Source organism: Cryptomeria japonica, chromosome 7 (genome assembly GCF_030272615.1).
Source record: "Cryptomeria japonica chromosome 7, Sugi_1.0, whole genome shotgun sequence".
Classification (NCBI taxonomy): domain Eukaryota; kingdom Viridiplantae; phylum Streptophyta; class Pinopsida; order Cupressales; family Cupressaceae; genus Cryptomeria; species Cryptomeria japonica.
In genome coordinates this window covers 430,522,042-430,543,488 of record NC_081411.1, presented here as the reverse complement: position 1 = coordinate 430,543,488, position 21,447 = coordinate 430,522,042, and the positions used below count along the sequence as shown (strand labels likewise).

Genomic DNA, 21,447 nt, shown 5'->3' with positions numbered 1-21,447 from the left:
GATTACCTTCTAATGAAAAATATCAACTCCTCTTGTATTAAATCGCACCTTAACGAATGCATTATTGTCTTTGATCAAGGTGTGTATTATAATATAGGATCACACTATCTGCGTTATAATATTATTTATAGTAAATACGAAGAACTTCTTTTTTTTCTTTTTTTCTTTTTTTGTTTATTTTTTTGTTTATGTTTTTGGGTTTAATGACCCCATTCTTTATATACCGCTTCTTGATCATAACTGAATCGTTGATCATTAATAGATATAGCAATCGCTCTAAATTAACTAATAATGCCATTGCAAAGCATGATCACTGCTACTCACGATTATTTGTCAGTTCCAATCATAGAATGTTTGTGCTTAATCGTACCCTTTTCCATAAGCAATTCGATGGTCATCGTACTCCCTCCATCTATACAAAACGCAGCCTTGGCATTGTGGGTAATCACAAAATGCTGTCTTTCAATTGTAACTCCTTATATTAATTGCTGCCTAAGTTCCCCGAGGCATTCACACAATCTTATCAATGGAAATGGTTGAACCTCCAATAAAAGTCCCGGTAGATATAAGGAAGATTTATGGTATTCCATCTTTCTACTTAAACTTCTTACAATATGCCATTACTGATCATCATTGTCAAATATCTCTAATGAATTGACTTGAATCCCCCTTCATCCGTTTGTTTCTCATTATTTGCGTGGACAGTCGCTGTCTTTCATTAAAATGTAATCGATATAGCCTTACCCAACAATCTTATGAATATACTTTGATCTTCATAATATATTGTCTCCAACATCTTATCAAATAAATCAATGCTTAGCTCTTCGAACTTTGCTCTGCATAAAGCGGCCAGGTGATGAGGGGAACTCCCTTTGTGGTGGATTGCAAAACCGCATTCCAATCGTAGTGAGAAATAAAGCTGCCGGTGGCAGGGTGTGCCATAATACCAAACTACAGAGCCCACCCAAGGACGAAGAAGCCCTGATTGATGGTCACCATGTGACCGAGCAACCTCACTGGGAGAAAGTCTAACGCGGAGGAGAATGAATTCTGAGCAGCGTCAGAGGGCGTGCGCAGGACCCATACAAACTTCACCCCGCTCACCTCCAAGCCAAGCGCAAGCTCCTCCACCTACGTCGTACTTTATACACAATCCAAGGAAACGAACTGCTCTGATACCATGTTAATGTAATTCAGATATATATATAGGTAACTTTTAAAATTATAATATAGTGCTTATTAATAAGGATGTCAACTATTGTACATGCAAGGATATGATTGTTGTATATTATTTCAACAATATTGATTGCTTTTGTTTAACACATTAACCTTGCCTTCAATCCAAGTAAATGCAAATTACAAAACGTGATACACACAGTTTCTTATCTCTTCCACGGCTGTCACTTTTCAGATTGTCGATCTGCTGGTGTCACTTCTTATCACTACGGCTTTCATCGACAGCAAGGTATATATAAAGTGATGGTGATCCACGAAGGAGTCACGACTTCTTATGGAACCGACATGATTCCTCAAGGAGTCGTGACTCCTAAGTGGAGTCATGTCGACGTCCATTAACTTAGCATAACCCACAATAATGTCGTCGGTTTCTTAAGAATTATAATCGGTTAACCAAACCGATAGTGATATGCTATCATTAGCAATGAATAGATAATATCAATTAATGAACTAATATAATTAATATTATGAATAATTAGTAACACAAGGTTGTTATTAATTATCCATAATATTGTCCAAGGGGTTGAGCTTAACTGGTTAAAACACTGGGTTCTCACTATGGATACCCAAGTTCAATTCCCAATAGGGACATTTGAAATGGAATTCTAAGTTGTGACTCTTGGCCTTCCATAGGATGGGGAAGGTCTTGGGGTCAATCTAATCAAACATAATAATAATAATAATAATTCAAAGATATGTAATGGGGATGGGGCCCCCTACTGTGTCCCCACTGGTTCATAGCTCCAGTCAAAAGCTATTCAGGCTTCGGCCAATTACCGATCAAAAAAAAAAAAAAAATCCATAATATTGATTATAATATTAATCATAGTTTTAAAACTCTTTGACTCGCCTCGGACTCGCCACGGACTCGCGAGTCCTTTGGCGCCGCGAGTCGACTCGTCTAGGACTCGCGTGGCGAGTCCAGGCGAGTCCCTGCGAAAGACTCGCGAGTCTTTCGCAAAGACTCGCGCGAGTCTTTCGCTCGGACTCGCGAGTCTTTCACAGGGACTCGCGGGCCCAGAAAAACGCGCCCGTGAGGGTTAAAACCACGTTTTTTTTTTTTTTTTTTGACTTCAATTTGGGTTTTTTTTGGCTGGAGCAGGTTAGAAGGGTTTGGAGGAGTAGAGGAAAGAAGGAAAAATCAGCAAGAGAGATCTAGGTAAGGATTTTTCTCTTTCTTTTTTTTTTTCATTTGAATCATTTCATTGTTTTGAAACTGAAAAAAATCTTGAAAAACAAGGGGATATGCTGCCAAATTTTTTTCTATTTTCTTTCCTAAGTTATTTCCTCTTTTTTTTTTCTTGTTTTTGAATGCTATTTTTCCCAAATGATTCATTGTCATTTTTTTTGTTGATTTTCCATAAAACCCTGCTGATTTTTTTTTTTCATGTTAAATCAGCAATGGCAAGTTCAACTCCAAGGGCAACCCCAAGGTCAGGAAGACAAAGAGATAAAGCTTGGAAATATGGGATTGCAGGAAGCAAAAAGGGGGAGGTCACTTGCACCGAATGCACAAGATGGATGACTGGTGGAATCAATAGATTAAAATACCACCTTGCACAAATACCTGGATATGGTGTGGAGGCATGCCCCAAATCAACTCCTGAAATTATTAGAGAGATGAAGGCCATTCTTGCTGAGAATGATATGCATAAGGAAGAAAGGCAATAAACAAGAGAAGCCATAGCAGCTGCAATGAATCCCACATTGTCCACTTCGGGTCCCATTGGTCATAGTCGGGGTCGTCAGTCACTTTCATCTTTTGGTGACAATGAGGGTGAGGCTAGTGGCACTCCTGTTAGATCAGACCCTAATTTTTTTGTACCACGCAATGTTCCAGGTGCACAACCTTCACTTGAAGGTACAGGATGGAATAAAGAGAAGCATGAACAAGCACGGATAGCAGCTTCAAACTTTTGGTTTTACAATAATCTATCTTTCAATGCAGCAAACAATGTGTATTGGGAAAGTTTTGTTAATGCATGTACAGTGGCGGGTAAGGGGTTTAAGGCCCCAACAGGTCATGACTTCAGTGGGCCATTGCTAGAGAAAGCTGTGAAAAATACAGAAGGTGTGGTTGATGATCAGAAAAGGTATTGGAAGAGAAAAGGATGCAGCATTTTATCTGATGGATGGACAGATGGACGGAATAGGACTCTTCTCAACTTCTTGGTGGCTTCAAATGGTGCAATGGTATTCATAAAGTCTGTTGATGCCTCAAATGAAATAAAAAATGCAGAGACTTTGTGTAATCTGTTGGATGGTGTGGTTCGGGAAGTTGGAGTTGAGAATGTTGTCCAAATTATCACGGACAACGCAGCTGCATATGTATCTACAGGTAGAATGCTTATGTAGAGGCATCCTTCGATTACATGGAGTCCTTGTGCTGCACATTGCTTGGACTTGGTGCTAGAGGACATTGGGAAGATTGGATGGGTGAAGAAGGTGGTTGAAGATGCAAAAAGTGTCACCAAATTCATCTACAACCATACTTGGGTGCTTGCTTTGATGAGAAAACACACAAATGGCAAGGACCTTGTGCGACCTGGAGTGACACGATTTGCTAGCCACTTCATCACTTTGCAGAGCATTCTTAGTGCCATTCCTCATCTTAAGCAAATGTTTGTGTCAGATGCTTGGTTGGGGTCTGCATACTCCAAAAGACCTGAAGCAGAGAAGATTGTGACCATTGTTTTTGATGAAGGGTTCAATAAAAGTGGAGAGGAGTTGACTGCGGTAAGTAACAAACACAAAAGTAAAGTTTATACAATCTTGTCTATTTGCTGATTTTATTTTTTAGGGGTTGATTTTGTACTAATTTAAAATTTGTTTTAATTTTTTTAGGTGACAGAACCTTTGGTGAGGGTTCTTCGTATGGTGGATGGAGAGGGCATGCCAATGGGTTTCATTTATGAGGCCATGGATAGGGCCAAAGAGGCCATTTCACATTACTATCCTGGAAATGCAAGAAAATGTGAAATCTTTTGGCGCATCATTGATCGTAGGTGGACAAACCAACTCCACCAACCGATACATGCCTTCGCCTACTTTTTGAACCCGAAATTCTACTTCTCTGATTCATTTAGGGCTGATGAGGAGGTCATGGCAGGTGTTATTACATGCATTGATAAGATGACACCTGATCCTGAGTTGAGAGACAAGGTTCTTGATGAGTTGGAGGTGAGATTTGACATTTGCAATTGCTCTATCTTTATTTATGAATTCGGAAATGTTCATTATTGAATTTGAGTTTGACACTTTGACTATCTAGTATCTATTTCTGAATTTGGAAATGTTCATTCCATTGTTCAAGATCTACAAAAGTGCAGAGGGGAGACTCTTCTCATCACAACTAGCAATTGATAGGAGAGGAAAACAACAACCAGGTAAAACATTTAGTAACTTAGTTCAATAGTGCAAGAAAAAACCTACAAACTTGATTGTTACATTTTTTTCTCAATTCTAATATTTCTAAATGTTTTTTGTAGATTTATGGTGGGAGAATTATGGTGCCGGCACGCCTAATCTTCAAAAGATAGCTATCCGTGTTTTGTCTCAGCCATGCAGTGCTTCTGGGTGTGAACGAAATTGGAGTGTCTTTGAAAGCATTCACACAAAGAAGAGAAATAGATTGTCACAAAAGCGGCTCAATGATCTAGTATTTGTTCGGTACAACCTTCGCCTTCGAGTTAGACAGGTGGAGGGTGTTTCACATGAGGCCATTGACTTGGATGAAATTGATCCATATGGTGATTGGACCATGAATAAACAAAATGATGGTGATGATGTCCTCCTTACCGAAGAAGAAATTGCAGAAATAGAGAGAGGAGCAGCACAAGATGCAGAAGGAGCAAGATTGGATGAAGATGAGGACGAAGATGAGGATGATGATGAGGACTATGACTTTGAAGAAGAATCATCTCACCATTTAGATACCACAACACCCACTGCTACTACTTCTAGCTCAAGGCCTGAAAAATTGAGCTATATTAGGAAAAATACAAAGAGGAAGATGTAGTCTTCTCTTTGGTTTGTTCATTCACATTGCTGTTTTTCACATTTGCAGTTGGACTTGGACATATCATTATATGTAATTTTGTGAACATTTATATACTTATGCTGCCATTATAGTATTATACATTTTAGAGTTGAAACTTGAAACTTGAATATGCTGCCATGAATGATGAAATTTCAAATATTGAGTGTTTGTACTTTGTAGATCATATGACATGTGTAATGTTTCAATTATGGCACTTATGTTCTCTAAATGCATTAATTTCTTTATGTTTTTTTGTAAAACTACGGTTTTTTTTTTTTGCCGAGTCTTTGCCGAGTCTTTCGCGAGTCTTTCACGAGTCCGAGTCCGAGTCCAAAATTTTGGTTTGCCGAGTCCGAGGCGAGTCCGAGATTTTCAACTATGATATTAATCATAATATTAACCAATCACTACATAAATATATATCTATATGTGATCAAAATAATAAGGATAGATACAAGACAAATGTCTAAGGCCATAAGGCTAATTAGACATTTGGTTTATCCGACCGATGCTATCTCTTTTAACATGTTGTACATACCCACACAAAGCTTTGTTCTCACTTTTCAATCTCTTGTATTTCTCTTCCATCTTCTTCATTTGTTCTTTCAGTGCCTGAGTGGAATCATCAAAATCTTCCATTACCTGTGCCCCGGTAGCACGTCCATTACATCATATTCTTTTGGAGTGAATTTGTCCCCAGCCTTGTCAATCCTTGGCACTGCCACATGTAGAATTCTAGATGCTGATTCATTCCTTGTGACCTTGGAGAATTTCTTTGTCGTCTTCTTCTCTACTGGCTTATTTATTCGGCTTAGAAATTCCTCCAACTGAACTACAGGATCAATTTTCCTCTATGGGATCCTCTCTCATCCTTTCCCTTAGACACTCTGGAGCAGCTAACTGTTGATCATGCACTTGTAAGTGCTCCTGCTCCTATGCCATTTCTTCATGGAATTCTTCATCCGGGACTCTCGGATCTCCAACTGCCATTGTTTTGAGGCATTTCTACATATATGGATCTGTATTTAGAGGGAGTTCTTGTTATTCATTCCTTTGCTCAGTGAACTCTCTGGAAGCATTGATACTTTGCGTATCTTGTGCCTTTAGAGTCATTTGGCCTTCTTCCTGTGACTCATTCCTTGCACTGAATCCAATTATTCCTCCTGAGAAGAGGTCAACTTCTTGCACACTTGAGGAATTCCCAAGTGATGACTGCACTTCTTTTGATCTTTGTCTTTTCTACTGTAGTTCCTCTCTCAGGGCATCCTACCTTTTCTTTGATTGCAAGTCTCGGGCAATGTTTTCTACTTTCCATACTCTTCTTTCCCTTGTGGATTTGCTGCTCCTTTGGCATGAATTCCCGATGATTCCTTAGTGGCTTCATCCTGTGATTCTAGCTCTCCCATCAAATCATATGTCAAGCAAGCATTCTTCGCTTTCAGTTTGTTGATGTGATGCTATACCCAAAGTCTTGTGAATTTTGCAACTAGCCTACTCAACGTGTTAAGATCAACAATCTCCAACTCGAACCAATTAGGTGCTAGAATCGGCTTTTCTTTCTCTTTCTCAAAATCGGGGTGAACATTGTTCACATCCTCTTCCACCTGGTTTGGCACTAGGAGGTCACATATCCTTATCATCTTGAGGGGTAACCTAGAAAACACTCTCTTTCTTACCTCATATTCATCCTTGCCATTAGCCCAACAATCTTCGAGTTGCGTCTTATGCCTATGCCTCACGCCAGCCACCATTTTTATTTTGTCATATGGATCAAAATCTGACCTCGTTGTGTGATATGTGAGGTGGTAGAACTGTAGTTCCTCCACTAACGTTTCCGCTACTGCTAGCGATGGGCACACTTCATCAGAATCTCCCAAGATGATTGGGAACTCGATTCCACCTTTCTTCTTTTTTTGGATTTTGTCGTAAGCTGTTAATTGCCTTGTCACTTCGAGCAGTACCATCTTATTAGTTGGGTACCTGTTGACGTGTATTTTGTACACAGCCTAACACAGAATAAAATACCCAAGGGTACCTTATCCTCTCTTGAACAAAGCCTCCGATTGCTGAAGATATCGCGAAAAAGGATCAATCAGGATGACTCCAAGGTTCCTGTATGTAGGGTCTCTACGTGTGGATAAGCTCGCCGTGGTATGATGTGATTTGCTGGAATCACAAGGGGACTTACATTTGGTGATTGAATTTCCGGTCTGCTTTGCTGGAACACAAGCTCTTACTAACTTAGATTTGAAAAAATGAAAAAAGGATGGGGCGAAGAGAGGATCTAATCCTAATACTAAGAATGTAAGAGCAATGATTGATCTTTGATGAGACTCTAACTAGGTCTTGTTTTGACATCAATGGACCATCTCCACAAGGCTAGTGCGATCTTCTAAGGGAAGCTTTATGATGTTCAAATCATCACCGCAGGCATAGACACCATCAAGTTGATGCATATCAATGAAGAAGCGACAAATTGAAATTGAGCTTAGGCTGAATAATTCCAGTTGACTACACAAGGCAAGTCTACAATCAACAAACTGCTAGTAGTATGGATATACGAATTCCACCATTAATCAATCGCATTTCCTCCATTCATCTAATCATCTACCATCTAGGATTGAAGACTCAACAAGAAACCATGCAAATTGCAAGAAACGACACACTTCACCATTACTTCAATGAAAATGGAGTTTGTTTACAATCAATGGCAACAATTTCTTGCCTTGTCCTCCTATTCTACTCTAATTGCTATTCTATTTCTATCTTCTAACTATTCCAACTATCTCCTAACTCTCTAGCTATTGCTAAATTAGCCTTTACAAATGAAATGCCTGGGCTTATATAGTGCCCACAATACAATTTGATGGCTTAGATCAATTCAAGATCAATGGCCAAGATTCAACAATGAAAACCCTAATTAGGGTTTGTTACAACCATTACATAACATTTAATGCTTGACCAATGACAAAATTGTATTGCTTGGACACATGTCCCTTCTAGAAAAATCGACCAATGGATAGCTGGGGTAGGTACATCGGAGTTTGTGCTACCTTCCATGAGTTAAGTACATTGAATCTAGACATGCTGAGGTGGACCTCACTGATTGGAGAAATGATGACTAGGATGCCACCTCATTTGACACTTGTAACTTGGTAGATATTCAACTTGATGTTGTTGAGAAGCTTGCTTTAATTAATTCATCTGGAACTATTTACTTCTTCAACAAGCCCTTGTTCTAACTCCTTGTGTCCTTGATGTGCAGGATGATGATGTACCTTGCCTTGGAACGCTGGATTGAAAGAGGTCGCCCCTGTCCTGGCTTGATCGTCCCGACGAAGACCGTCCTTGATCCGGCTTGATTTTCCTTGATGAGATCTCCATTTGATGCCTACACAACATTTCAAAATTAGAAACATGATTTTGCAATGAATAGCATAGATTAAATTAATTTTAGGAAACTTCATGATTAGTCCTTGAATTATCATTTCCTAAATGACGATTGAGCTAATACAATTCAAAATTCAAAATTCAAGCTTAAGGCAATGACGATCAAAATTCGAAATTAAAACAAGAGATCTTGCCATACCTTACTTGAGAACTTAACTCTAAAATGCAAAATGAATAAAATCGCCTAGGCAAAATTGGCGAAAGATGGTTTTCAACGTGATCTCCACTTCAAAATAGGAAATTCGCCACCTTTCAAATCTTTGACGTGATCTCCAATGCTTGACAAGTTCGCACAATTTAAACTTTAAGTTCGTATCTCCTTGGATAATATCTACGCCACCTTTGGATATATATTCGCACCACCTTGCTTGGAATGAAATTCGCACTTCTCTAAACACAATTCGCACTTTCTCCTTCAAGATTGCATGTAAGAATTGATAAATGATAATGTGAAAATAATGATTTTCACTCTCCCTTTATAGCGCTCACCTCACCATTCACCCCCAAGGCCGACTTGTGTAAAAAAAATAAGGCAATTTAAATGATTTTTAATAAGTAATAAAGGCCGACCTCCATATTTAAGCACTCCCTTTGATTTTTAATAAATTAATAATTAATTATTAATCAAATGCCTTTGTTTTTAAATTATCAAATTCGATTTTTTAAAGGCAAAATAATTAATAAATGTTAAGCGCAATATTTAAATGCTAATTTAATAGGATTTTCAAACTTATCGATCTTAGCATTTAAAATAAATTTAAAAAAATGTTTGCTTGAGCGCCAAATTATTTTGAAAATGAAGTATACGTACCTCATCGCCCTGGTCCCTTGGAGAGGGACAGGAGCGATCCATTACTTTGGTCATGATTCTTGCATTTTTGACGTTCAAAGTTTTCATCCTTACGTTGGAATTGCCGTTTTCGCTAGGTCCTTCAAACTTGATTGACTTGTTCTTGCAAATGAATGTCCTCTAGATATGATATCGCCCTGGTCCCTTGGAGAGGGACAGGAGCGATCATGCTTTCTCCTAGATCTTACATCTTCGAACTCCAATTTTCATTGTGAGGGACAAACAATGTTATTCCTTCATTCCACTTTCATTTCACTTGAATTCAACGAGGCGTTTTGATGTTTAGAAGAATATCGCCCTGGTCCCTTGGAGAGGGACAGGAGCGATCCATGTGGTCTAGCTTGAAATTCATCGTTTTTTATTTTAACTCCTCGTTCATACCTTTCAAATGGCGTTTTAGACCCTTTGCAACTTTGTTTTGACATGGTCTTTGAAGAATAACAAGTGACTTAGCAAATATCGCCCTAGTCCCTTGGAGAGGGACAGGAGCGATCCCCATTGTCTTGGCTCAAATTTGCTAACCTTTAACCTTTGTTCTTCGTTCATTACCTTCCAAATGACATCCTCGATCTTGCCCACCCTTGCATTGTCTTGATTTTGACGGAACATAAGTGTTTTAATAAAAATCGCTTTGGTCCTTGTCCAAAGGACAGGAGCGATATAGGCTCTTTGCTTAATTGATAGCACTTTGACGTTTGGAACCTTTGTAAATCATCTTCAAATGACACCTTATACCTTGTGTGACCCCGCAAAACCTTGACTTAACGTGATTTTTGAGAGATTTGGCCAATATAATCAATATCGCTCTGGTCCCTTCCTAAGGGACAGGAGCGAATTTCAACATTTTGAGCTCGTCTTTGCCTTGTTCAACTTGCAATCGCTATCATCGTGCAAAATAAAGTTCCTTGATCGTTCTTGATCACTTGATGCTTGATAAACTTTCAAATTTTATACCTTTATGGAAATATCGCTCTGGTCCCTTCCTGAGGGACAGGAGCGAACTAGGTGTCTAAGTGCGGTTCCTTCAATATTGGTAACTTTGGATACTTCGTGTTTGATTGAGATGTCTTAAGACGTCCTTGCCTCCTTGTTCTTCATTTTGGAGTGGCTTGAACTTGGAAGAATAGCAATATAATCATCATATCGCCCTGGTCCCTTGGAGAGGGACAGGAGCGATTTTGTTCTTGTGGGCTTCATTTCACTTCATCTCCTTCAAAAACTATCTTCAATTGTCCCGTCATACTTCCTTTCATTCATTCATGCCTTGAGATCGGTTGTAACTTGGCAAGAAAATCATCTATAACAAAAATCGCTCTGGTCCCTTCCTGAGGGACAGGAGCGAACTTAAGCATTTTGGTCCTTTGTTGGCATTTGGTAATCTTCAATTTATCTTCAATAAGTTCATTTCACCTCCTTCCTTGCCTTCAAACATAAACTTGACTTGATCTTTGCCTGAATTTTGTCTTGTGAAGAACTTTGCTCTGGTCCTTCAGTGAGGGACAGGAGCGATTCGCCTTGGTCCTCCTGGGAGGGACAGGAGCGAAATTTGACTTTTCGAACTCTCTATCAGGATAATTTTTATGGAATATAACATTTAAGTATAAGAACTTATACTTTAAGTTATATTCCATATATACTTTCAGGATGTTTGAGAGTGGTTTCAGACCTCCAGGAGTTATATTGCAAAATCTAGTTTTTGGAGGTTTTTTCAGTTTCCAGACTTACTCAAATTTCAGGATCAGGACATTCCAGACTTAGCCAAATTTCAGGATCAAGACATCACTCAAGCCGGACTTGCTATCCATGTGATCCCCTGGGCGACACTCAAAATGCAAAGGCCAGCTAACAAAACCCTAAAAAACCTAAAGAACAAACCCTAAAAAGCAAAAAAGCAAGGGTCCCCATTTGCAATGGGGCGATGTGTGAAAACGTCACAACAGTACCTCAGGAGCCTATAGAAATAGGAAGAGAATCCCTGAAGCCGAATGTAGGTGAATCTTGGAAACTAGATGAACCATGATCCGTACCTTTCAATCAATTTCCTGGCTTCTTATGACAGCCTCATGAGAATGCCTCCTTGCAGAGACCGGACAATATGCATGGTGAAGGCATTGTTAGCTCTCTTGAAATAGGCAGTGTTATACAAGTGTAACTATGGGTAGCACTTGTACACCTTGAATTGTCATGAACCACATCCTATTGGTCCTTTGCTCAACAATCCGCTAAATCTGACCATCCTTGCCAACATATAGACAATGTACGAACCCATCTAAAAGGACCAGGAATGCATCAAATTCTTCAATTGTTCATCCAGGTTGTCACTGATTATCCTTGCCTAATCCACAACCTTTATTGCATCCATCACTTCCTCAATGAAGTAGAACATCCATGGCTCAAAGATGAATGCCTGCGGGCATTCCATGACTCGACTCAACGGCATCACAAGGTCACTATACTCTTGCTTGAAGTCCATCCCGATAAGCTACTTAGGCATTTTGGAATGATGGGGCTTTGACTTCTGCATCCATTTTTTTTTGACACCTATGCACCCATCTACTCTAGAATCATAGAGCCTCAATGCCCTCTCCTTTGTCTTGTATACCATGGAATGATATGTGGGAATTCCAAATGCCTCAGTGATTGCTTCAACTGTGAGATTCGCCAAGAGCTTTCCATTAGGGGCTACAATTGATCTTCGCTTGGAGTTGTAATATTTTGCACATTCCACGATCAATTCTGGGCATTGTATGGCAAGAGAGAAACCAATCGCTGCCACAATTCGACTTCGCGTTATCTTCTTGGCTACGGCTAACAGAGGATGTCCTTCATGACAAAACATTCTCCTCCTAAATTCATCCAAATTTAGTGTTCCCAAGTTGGTGTCACTGACTTCTTTCCACTTTGATACGATCCATGATTCCGGGAGAAATACTTTAAACTCATTCTTGATCTGGGTATGCCTTGACGTGCTTGCCACCTTTAACTCTGCCATCTAACTTCCTACAAAATAAAATAAACCAACATTAAAATCATGTCAAGGAATTTTTAATTCATCATGAGAAGTATTCCACATTGCATATTCCAAACTTGGAATAAATTTGAACCTCCAAGGAAAAGAATTCCTAGATAAATAACCATGCCCTTGCCTCACAGCACACCTTGCTCTTGCTTGTGCTCCCCAAAAATGCAATGTGAAAAATGAAACCCCATACCTCCCTTAAATAGAGAGTTCATCCTATCTACTACCAAGTTCGCACTAGGGTACTTTTAGCAACTCATTAAATCTTTCCAAAACACATTTCGTCTTTCTATTGTTGAGAGCTGACTTGTCATGTCAGCAGACCCCACTCATCATACCTTGTCCAAAATAGCAATTTCCACTAAGTCTTGTGTGCCACGCCTCATTAATTAAAATATTCTTTTTTTTTTAAATTCAAAATTTGTCCTTCATGTTACTTCTTTTCTTGGGCGCATATATGATAGGCAAAGTAGTTGGAAACTCCTTTGACCCTCCCTGGGCACGTGTATCTCCATATCCGTTCCCGTTTCCAAAACAAATACATATCCGATACAGCCCAAATACAAATCGAATACTGTAACCAAGCATGCCCAAAAAACCTTGATTTCCAACATGCTAGATACTATGTGATTTGATTTTAAAAAAATTTGACGTAAATCTTCCTAAATTTAATTTTAAAAAACTTCATTCATGCATTTTATTTTTTTTTAAATGGTATAAAGTTATAAACAAAACCAACACCAAATGAGAAAGACAAATGAAATGTTTTTCTATTTCAATGACCCATTTTTGGGGTTATCTTCCAATACAAATCTACTTTTTTGGATATTGTAAAATATTAAATCAACTTATCACTATTTATGTAGCAATCATATGTCTATATTGCTTTTGAAGTAATGAAAATCTCCTCGAATAACTTAAAAATTGTGTTAAATATGTGTATATGTTTTTTATGAATGATGTATCCAGCCGTATCCATATTGAGGGTCTTAAAAAAAGGTCGTATCTGTATTTGTATCCGCATCCGTGTCCATGCAACTTTGATGATAGGTAGGAGGATTTTGAGTTTGGGCACCAATTCTACATTGTGAAGGATTCTCTCCCAAGGCGCACATGAGACAAGTAGGAGGAATTTCCAATGCCTTAGCCAAATTTTCATGTCTTGATTGCTTGAGCACATCCTAGAGGGATAGGAGGAAATTTTCCACACCTAGCCAGATTTTGTTCATTCCATGACTTCATGAAGTTGGGTGCACTTGAGGCTTGGAGAAGGAATTTCTCCATACTTAGTGAAATTTCATCATTTCTTGCCATTTTGGAGATGGGCGCATTTGGAGGGTGGAGGAGGAATTCTCCAATACTTAGCCAAATTTTTTACTTTCCAGCCAAATTTTTTACTTTCCACACCCTGAGAATGCTTGGGCGCATATAGAGGGTGGAGGAAGATTTTTGAGCAAGAGGATGAATCCTCCGTGCCTTGGGATTTGTGCCCAAGGAGGCCTTCATAGCACACTTAGAGCTAGGAGGAGGATTTTCCTTTTGGGAGGAATTCTCTTATTGAGATTTGTGCTCATCTATAGTTCCTTGATGTGCTTAGTCCTTGAAGGAGGATTGCCAGACAGCCAAAATTCCATTATCTGCCTGCTTTGTTCATCTTACCAGATTTTGAATTGGATGCCTTGGTCATTTGTCCTGCAGACATTGCTCATCCGTTGCCAAAAATAGACTTACTAAAAATAATAAGTTTGTTCAAACACAAAATTAGGCAAAACAGGGACAAAGTGAAACTTACTAAAAATAGACACTACAAAAAAAGTATGTTTGTTCAAACTCAAAATTAGGCCAATCGGGGTGTAATGTCCCCTTTTCAAATTAAGATTTAATAATAAACAATAATAATAGAATTATAAATATAAAAGAACAAATTAAACATAACCATAACTAAAATTTAGTTAAGTTTCATGAATGGTCAAAAGGCATAAGATGAAAAGTTGTGATTCCCTCAAATATAAGATATAAAAGGGAGAAGAGAACTTCATTTGAAAGGGGGATAATTTGGGAATCAGAAGTGAAGATCTGATTTAAATAAGAAGTGCAGATCTGATTGTGAAAGGTTGTGTCCCTTTCAAAGGGAAAAAGTAATGAAGAGTTGCACTCTTTTAAAGGCTGCTAATGGTGAAAGGGTGTGTCTCTTGCCAAAGGGCATCCATAATGAAGAGGTGTGACCTCTCCCTAACATTGAGAGATATAAAGGAAAGGAATCAAAAGCATGCAGTGACATGACCATCGATCAAATCATATCAAAACTGTTATTAAGTTATAGGAATTGGCAGCCTCCTAGTAGGAGTCATTACACGGGGCCACAATGAAACTTATTAAAAATAGTAAGTTGATGAAAGGTGCTCAAAACTTCACTGGCAAGTCCTTTGAAAGATTTTCTTTTCCACACTAGCCAATTTTCACTATGCTCAAGATTACGAACTTCCTTTCCAAGTCTGCAAGACAGAAACCCTAAAAACAGACAATGCTCGCTTCCAAACTTAGCACAAATCATCAAAATTCAGCCAAATACTTCGGAACTTGAGGAAATCATTGCCAAACTACCCAAAAACTCACAAACAAAAGACCAAGTGGAGAAAAATGTAGGGGGTCCCCATTTGGAATGGGGTGATGTGTGAAAAGGTCACAACACTATCAGCTTCCAAGAATCTCCAATTTTCATGTGACTCCCTTTTCTCAAAGATGCTTTTGTAACTCCCCCATTATTCTCTTACAACATAACCTTCATGTTGTAACCACCCTTCCAAGTGGTATTTTTTGTCATACATGGAATCCCATATATTTCTCCAAGGGTAGCACCCCATTTAATGAGGGTCCAAACATTACAAAACATTAATATATTACAAGGCTTGAAAATTGTACACACCTAGCCTAAATATCCTAACAAGGACAACTACAACAAACAAGATATGTACAAAGATCTTAGGCTTCAAAAGTTCCTCAATGGATTGATTCGATGGTCTTAAAGAGTAGAAAATTTTTAGCCTTTGCACCTCTAAACTTAAATGCCATCTCCTCACTCCTCAAACAAACCCTTATTGAAAAATTCCAAGAACAAGGTTAGAGGCACAAACAGAGCCATATGATTGCTGAGACAACCATTCCCCTTGGAGATAGGATGAAAAAAATATTGAAACTGCTGACTTTCACATCTTTTAAGTGAATCTTGACACAAATACCTAAGAGGGGAACCTGCAAATGCTACAATTTGCCTCCAACACAAAATAAGAAAGGGCTAAAAGAGATGATGAAAACAAAGTCACTTAGAAGGCTTAAGTAAGAGAACTACACATGTATATTGAGTCTTGATCACTTGATCAAGCCTTTGTCAATGACCAATGTTGCCTATGCGCCATCATCTGATAGGCCAACATAAGGAAAATTACAAAAAGCACAATTGAAACAAACTGTAATGTGTGATAAGGTCACTAAGACTTGGATTGATCAACAGAGGGATACCAATGGCCATTGATGAGGCTTATCTAATTTTGCAAGAGTTGGGATCTGTCAAGACTCAAAAATGCAATCAACAACTAGAATACCAAAAGTTGGAAAAATCATGTATTATAGTTACTTCATTTCAAACCTACAAGATCTCAAGCATATATACACGACAGCTAATAAAGTTGAATGTTTTCAATTAAGAAAACAGGACTATATTTTTGAATAAATGAAAAAGCTTAATTTTGCTAATGAAAATCTATGACTTGGTCACATTTTTATTGTCTATTGCCACACAACATAAAACAGAACAGCAAGTACAGTAGAACGATTCTGCAAATTATAAGAGGAAGCTCCCTAACACTTAACTAATCCTAAAGCCTCAAACTATAAACATAATTTACAAGTAAACACATTGTAAAGGATTTCAATGGGGTTTTGCATCAAATGTAAATTAATAATTGACTATTAGATGTCCACACCAAACTATTAAAGCCTTGCAACAAGATTTTCATATATAGAGGAGGATAAACTACCAAGCACGAACAATTAAACTTAACATCCTATTTGCTATAGCAAAGACCACTATTGAGTTGTAAACAAAAATTTGAAATTAAACAAACAAAATTTGATTATTGAATGGATCAAAGACTAGCAAACCTACACTAATACGAAAGAACTAAATGGATGAAAATCACAAGATTCTAGAAAATTAATTATGAAGCGATACAAAAAGAGTTATTACTTTGATGAATAATGAGCATCAACACAAAGCTTGACATAGTTACTCAATTCAATTTAATTAACAAAATTACAGCCACAGAATCAATAGCCTCAACATAAGTTTAACATCAAATCACATTCATTCACTAGACACAACTCCAATAACTTGATTTGAAGTTTGAAAGAAAATATCTATAACAAAAGTCTGACATGAACTATCATTAACAAATTCTATGCCTGAGGCATTTATTTTTAAGCTCTCAAGAGGTTGCTTTTAGTGAAATAATAACAAAATATTCTCAAAAATGTACCAATTTAAAACAATCCTATCCCTATCTATAGGAAAGATCAAATAAAACTACTTTAAAGCAAACTAATTCTAAAACAACTAATAAAACAAAGGCCTAATAATAGGCTAATCACTATTTATTTGAAATAGCCACTAGTGAAGTTGACTGCTACTCTATGTAGCTATAGTGAAAAAACAGTTCATTTTGTGCAAATATATTGCCGAAAGAAAATTATTCTTTTTCTCCTGGATTCACATAAGTGACAAAGAGTTTGTCCATTTTTTGTCCAAAGCTAAGCTTAAAGACTTTAGAGCAAACAAACAATTTTTGCAAGTTGCTTGGGGACTTCATTTCAATGCTCCAAATGTAAGGTAGATCTTTAAAGCTATATACCAACTTTGCAGTCTTTATAAATTGCTTCCCAACTTTCAATTCCAGCCAATTTTACAAAGCTGGATTTTAGGGGTAATCTGTTAAAGTGCAATTTAGCAAAAATGCAAGTCAATTCACACATCTGATTCCATCCCAAAATGGAACCTTGGGCATTTGCAAAATCAATCAAAACTGCGAAATTGAATTTGACCTCCACATTCTTGATGACCAAGCATTTAATAAACATGTTCACACAAACATAAAAATGCTTATATAGCTCATCATAGAATCAATTTCATCATTTTCTTCTTCGATTGAATTTATATAGTTCAGCATAGCATCATTTTCACCATTTTCTTCCTCAATTGAGTTCATATAGTTCACCATCGCATCATTTTCATCGTTTGCTTCCTTGATTGAGTGTTCTCAAATCTCACCTCTAAGACCTTCAATTGCAAACACTCCCTCACACACATCTCAGCTACTCTCCTCAATTGATCTTTCACATCCACCACACAAGCAAGTTCTTATAGGATTGAGGTATGGCTCAGTTTCTCATAGGGCAACTAGGGTTTTTGCAAACCTCTATTGATTTCAACTGCAAATCATGAGCTTTAGGCTTCAAATCCAAGTATTTCTACACCTCATTTATCACTTGCTCATTATTGCTCATAGTCCATCCCTAGCTTTCATTGCACCAAATGTTTGTGCCCTAAGTTTATCATTTGGAGACTCCTCTAGGATTTTTGTAGACTTTATTTTGCATTGGCACAAGCGTGTTATCTTGCAAAGTGTTCATGCCACATAGAAAGTTTAAAGCAATTCTTTCTCTTTCACTTTCTTACTTTGTGAAACTCTAGAATCTAGAAGCAATCCACAATCTCCAAATTGTTACCAAAGCTTTGGTTTTCCGCCAATTTTACACTACCAAGTTTTCTAAGTTCGAATAAATTTTGTAGCAATTGCAAATTGTCCCGCTCCTCTAAATCTTGTCAACATACTATTATGGAACTTCTAAGGTTCCTTGCAACTAAGCAATAATTGCAAAAGCATCCAATGTTTTGCCCTCTACAAGTTTTACACTTCAAAACTTCGTAGACTCTAGGCAACCCAAAAAAAAATGCATATTTCTCTCTAAATCCCAAACCCCACCCCTTTTGGTATTGCTTCTTCTCAAACTTTAAAACCTCCACAACAAATTTGCAATTTCTTCTTGGCTGCAAATCCCTTGAAATGCTTTTCATCCTTGCTTTTCCCTTGGTGCATTCTTTGATCTAAGAACCTAAAAGAGCTGCATCTTTGGTGTTTTGTGTAATCTTCATGACATCACCACCAAAAGCTAAGCAACCTAAATACATAAGTATGAATTCAAGGGATTCCCTTATCTCAAAGATCACTTTCTACACTCATAAGTTGGTGATACAAATCTAGGGCATACAGATATATCGTTCAATAGGTCAACAAGGAAGATGATAGATCACACTAGGTCATTTGCACTACGCATATTAGTATTGTACAAGCTCCAACATTCTCAACTTCAATACAACCTCCTAAGTTAGTAGTGGGCATTGGCACATGCTCACCATTATGATCCTAGTAGAAGAGAATCTAAAGACCACTAAATGAGCTCATCCTAGATATCACTCCCAAAGCAATTGCAAAAGATTTTGATATTCTTACTTACATCAAACATACTCCAGTTACAACCAAATTTGTAAACGAAAATTACAACAAGCACACAATGACTTGGGTCATATACTTGAATGACAACCAGTTGATCAAGAGAAAAGCAGCAATCACAAGAATTCACTAGATCCTTCACAAAAGTGAGTTCATTGAAGACATAAGTGATTTAGTCACCTTGCTGAAAATGATCATTGAGAACCTAGTGTCTAAGGAGTTTCATCCATAAATATGTTAGTTCATACTAACCATTAAGGAAGACAAAAACAGAATTGACTAGGGAACATTGATCAATGATCACTTAAATGATTAGTTGTGTAAGTTCAGGACAGCCAACTCTTTCATATTCATGACCTCCTATCTGGTATATTTATTGGCAACAAGGAAGGCTTTCCTAGGACTTAAAAATAGGAGTCATGGGCTCAAGCGAGAAGAAATGTATGTACTATGAACATTATCCTCATTAGAACTAAAGGAGAGCCAAAAGGATTATAACAAAGTAATTGATGCTTTTGTCTTCTATCTAATCAAACTCATGGAAGATGAATTTAATGAGAAAATTTCATTGGAGGTTTTTCAGCCTCATTAAGAACTGAAAGAGAGGCAACAGCATTATAACAAAGTGATTGATGATTTTGCCTTATATTTAATCAAAATCATGGGAAGACAAATTTAATAAGAGAATTTGGTTGGAAGCTATTACCACAATTGCTGATTGGAGAAGTTGGTATATCGAATTTTCTATATTCACTTAAAAGTTATATGAGATGTGGAGGATTTGCCTGCCACATATAAATTCCCAAATAGAATCATTCTATCAAAGTTGAGGAAGTAATCGCGTGTACATAATTTTCTATTAGGAAAGCACAAAACAAGTGTTCACTTTCCCATTTCTATTGGTGCTTATACTTGTGCTTCCCATCTTCATGCCAATGATTTCAAGAAACCAATGGCTGAGATAAACTTACACATGTATGAGAAGAGCAAAAAAATTGATCCTAGGGGAAACATTGAAAATCTAGTCACGCCACTACACAAGCATCAATATGATCTTGAAGACTGCTGGGCAGATTGCATTGACAAGCACAATGTGAGGAAGAAGGATACTCTTAATTGAGCACTTTCCAAATCAAAGCATTCAAAGCTGGTAAAATATACAAAAATATTGGGGATGATGGGGAAGTATTGGACCCTTCTTACAGTTCTAAAAAAATTTATGCTCAACCAATACGCAACATGAATTGGTCGATTGTTGAAGGCACTTCAATCAAAAATAATATAGAACTGAAACTGTAATTTCAAGGACCTTGAAATGGTTGGAGCAAGTCTCCAAAGTAGTAGATAAAAGGAAAAGTTTGTCCCAAAGAATGACTAGACTTCCAAAACACCTCCAAAAGAAAAAGAAACCGCTTCCTCCCATTCATCTACTTTCTACTCCTACCAAGAGAGTAATTATCGAAAAAGAACATGAATCTCCAGAGAAGCATGTGCCTTTGGTAAGAAAGAAGCCCAATTTTCTTTTTCAAAACCAAGAGTGCAGAGAACCAAACGAATTATACTGATGAAACTGCTACAGCTGCTAATACTTCTAAAGCTACCCCCTTCCCCCAGTGCATTCTCATAATCAACCATTTTTACCTCCTACAATAAATCCTATTCAAACCCAATGGAGATGCTCTAGGGTCTCCTCAACAACCTTTTCAAGGTTCTACTCATGAATCTCCCCAAGAAAAACCTGCTGAGAAAGAAGATCCTATTCTGGAAAAAGAACCAGCTATTGAAGAAACTTCTTCTCATGAATCAATCGCTCTTCAAGAGAAAAACCACATTCCTCAAAAATAATTATGAAAAGACCCCTTCTCGTCAAAGGACTCCCACATGACAAAAATCTCTTGCACATCAGGAGCCTACTCACTCTCATAAATCTGCACCTCATCAAAAGACTCCACTATAGCACACATCTCCTCCTTCAATGCCCTCACCTCAGCATGCACCTGAGAACATAACTAATCAAGCAGAATCATCCCAATAAGGAGATGCATCGGAGTTAAGTGTGCCTGTGTGACTTGACAACAAATTGAAAAAGAGTTAAAGAGAAGTGGTCTCTAGTTCTGATGAATTTTCAGCCATGGCATCATTATTCAAAATGGAAGAACATTCTAAGAAATCTATAGCCCTCTCTTCTATTACCATGGATGCACAAGGAACAAGAACTGCAGAAATTGCTACTCCGATCTACATTAAAGAAGAGTGAGCTATCCAGATTTCTGATTTTCAGATTACT

The 21,447-nt window shown here is 37.7% G+C and overlaps 2 protein-coding genes across 12 annotated transcripts in view; one reads left to right on the top strand and one right to left on the bottom strand.

The window, feature by feature from the left end:
• The window catches only part of LOC131030400 (histone acetyltransferase HAC12), a 175,323-nt gene that overhangs the window by 134,002 nt on the left and 19,874 nt on the right, over window positions 1-21,447 (bottom strand). The gene's annotated exons all lie outside the window — the stretch shown is intronic.
• Window positions 3,742-5,400, top strand: LOC131857128 (uncharacterized). The gene is made up of 4 exons (XM_059209241.1): window positions 3,742-3,972; window positions 4,081-4,416; window positions 4,550-4,622; window positions 4,725-5,400. The coding sequence occupies exons 1-4, from the start codon at window positions 3,745-3,747 to the stop codon at window positions 5,252-5,254; spliced, it is 1,167 nt and encodes a 388-aa protein (XP_059065224.1). The 5' UTR covers window positions 3,742-3,744; the 3' UTR covers window positions 5,255-5,400.

Excerpts from the sequence above, each read along its gene's own strand:
- LOC131857128 (XM_059209241.1), top strand. The coding sequence starts at position 3,745 with ATGAGAAAACACACAAATGGCAAGGACCTTGTGCGACCTGGAGTGACA. Across the intron at positions 4,417-4,549 it reads AGGTTCTTGATGAGTTGGAG|ATCTACAAAAGTGCAGAGGG; the intron begins GTGAGATTTGAC and ends CCATTGTTCAAG. Across the intron at positions 4,623-4,724 it reads GAGAGGAAAACAACAACCAG|ATTTATGGTGGGAGAATTAT; the intron begins GTAAAACATTTA and ends TGTTTTTTGTAG.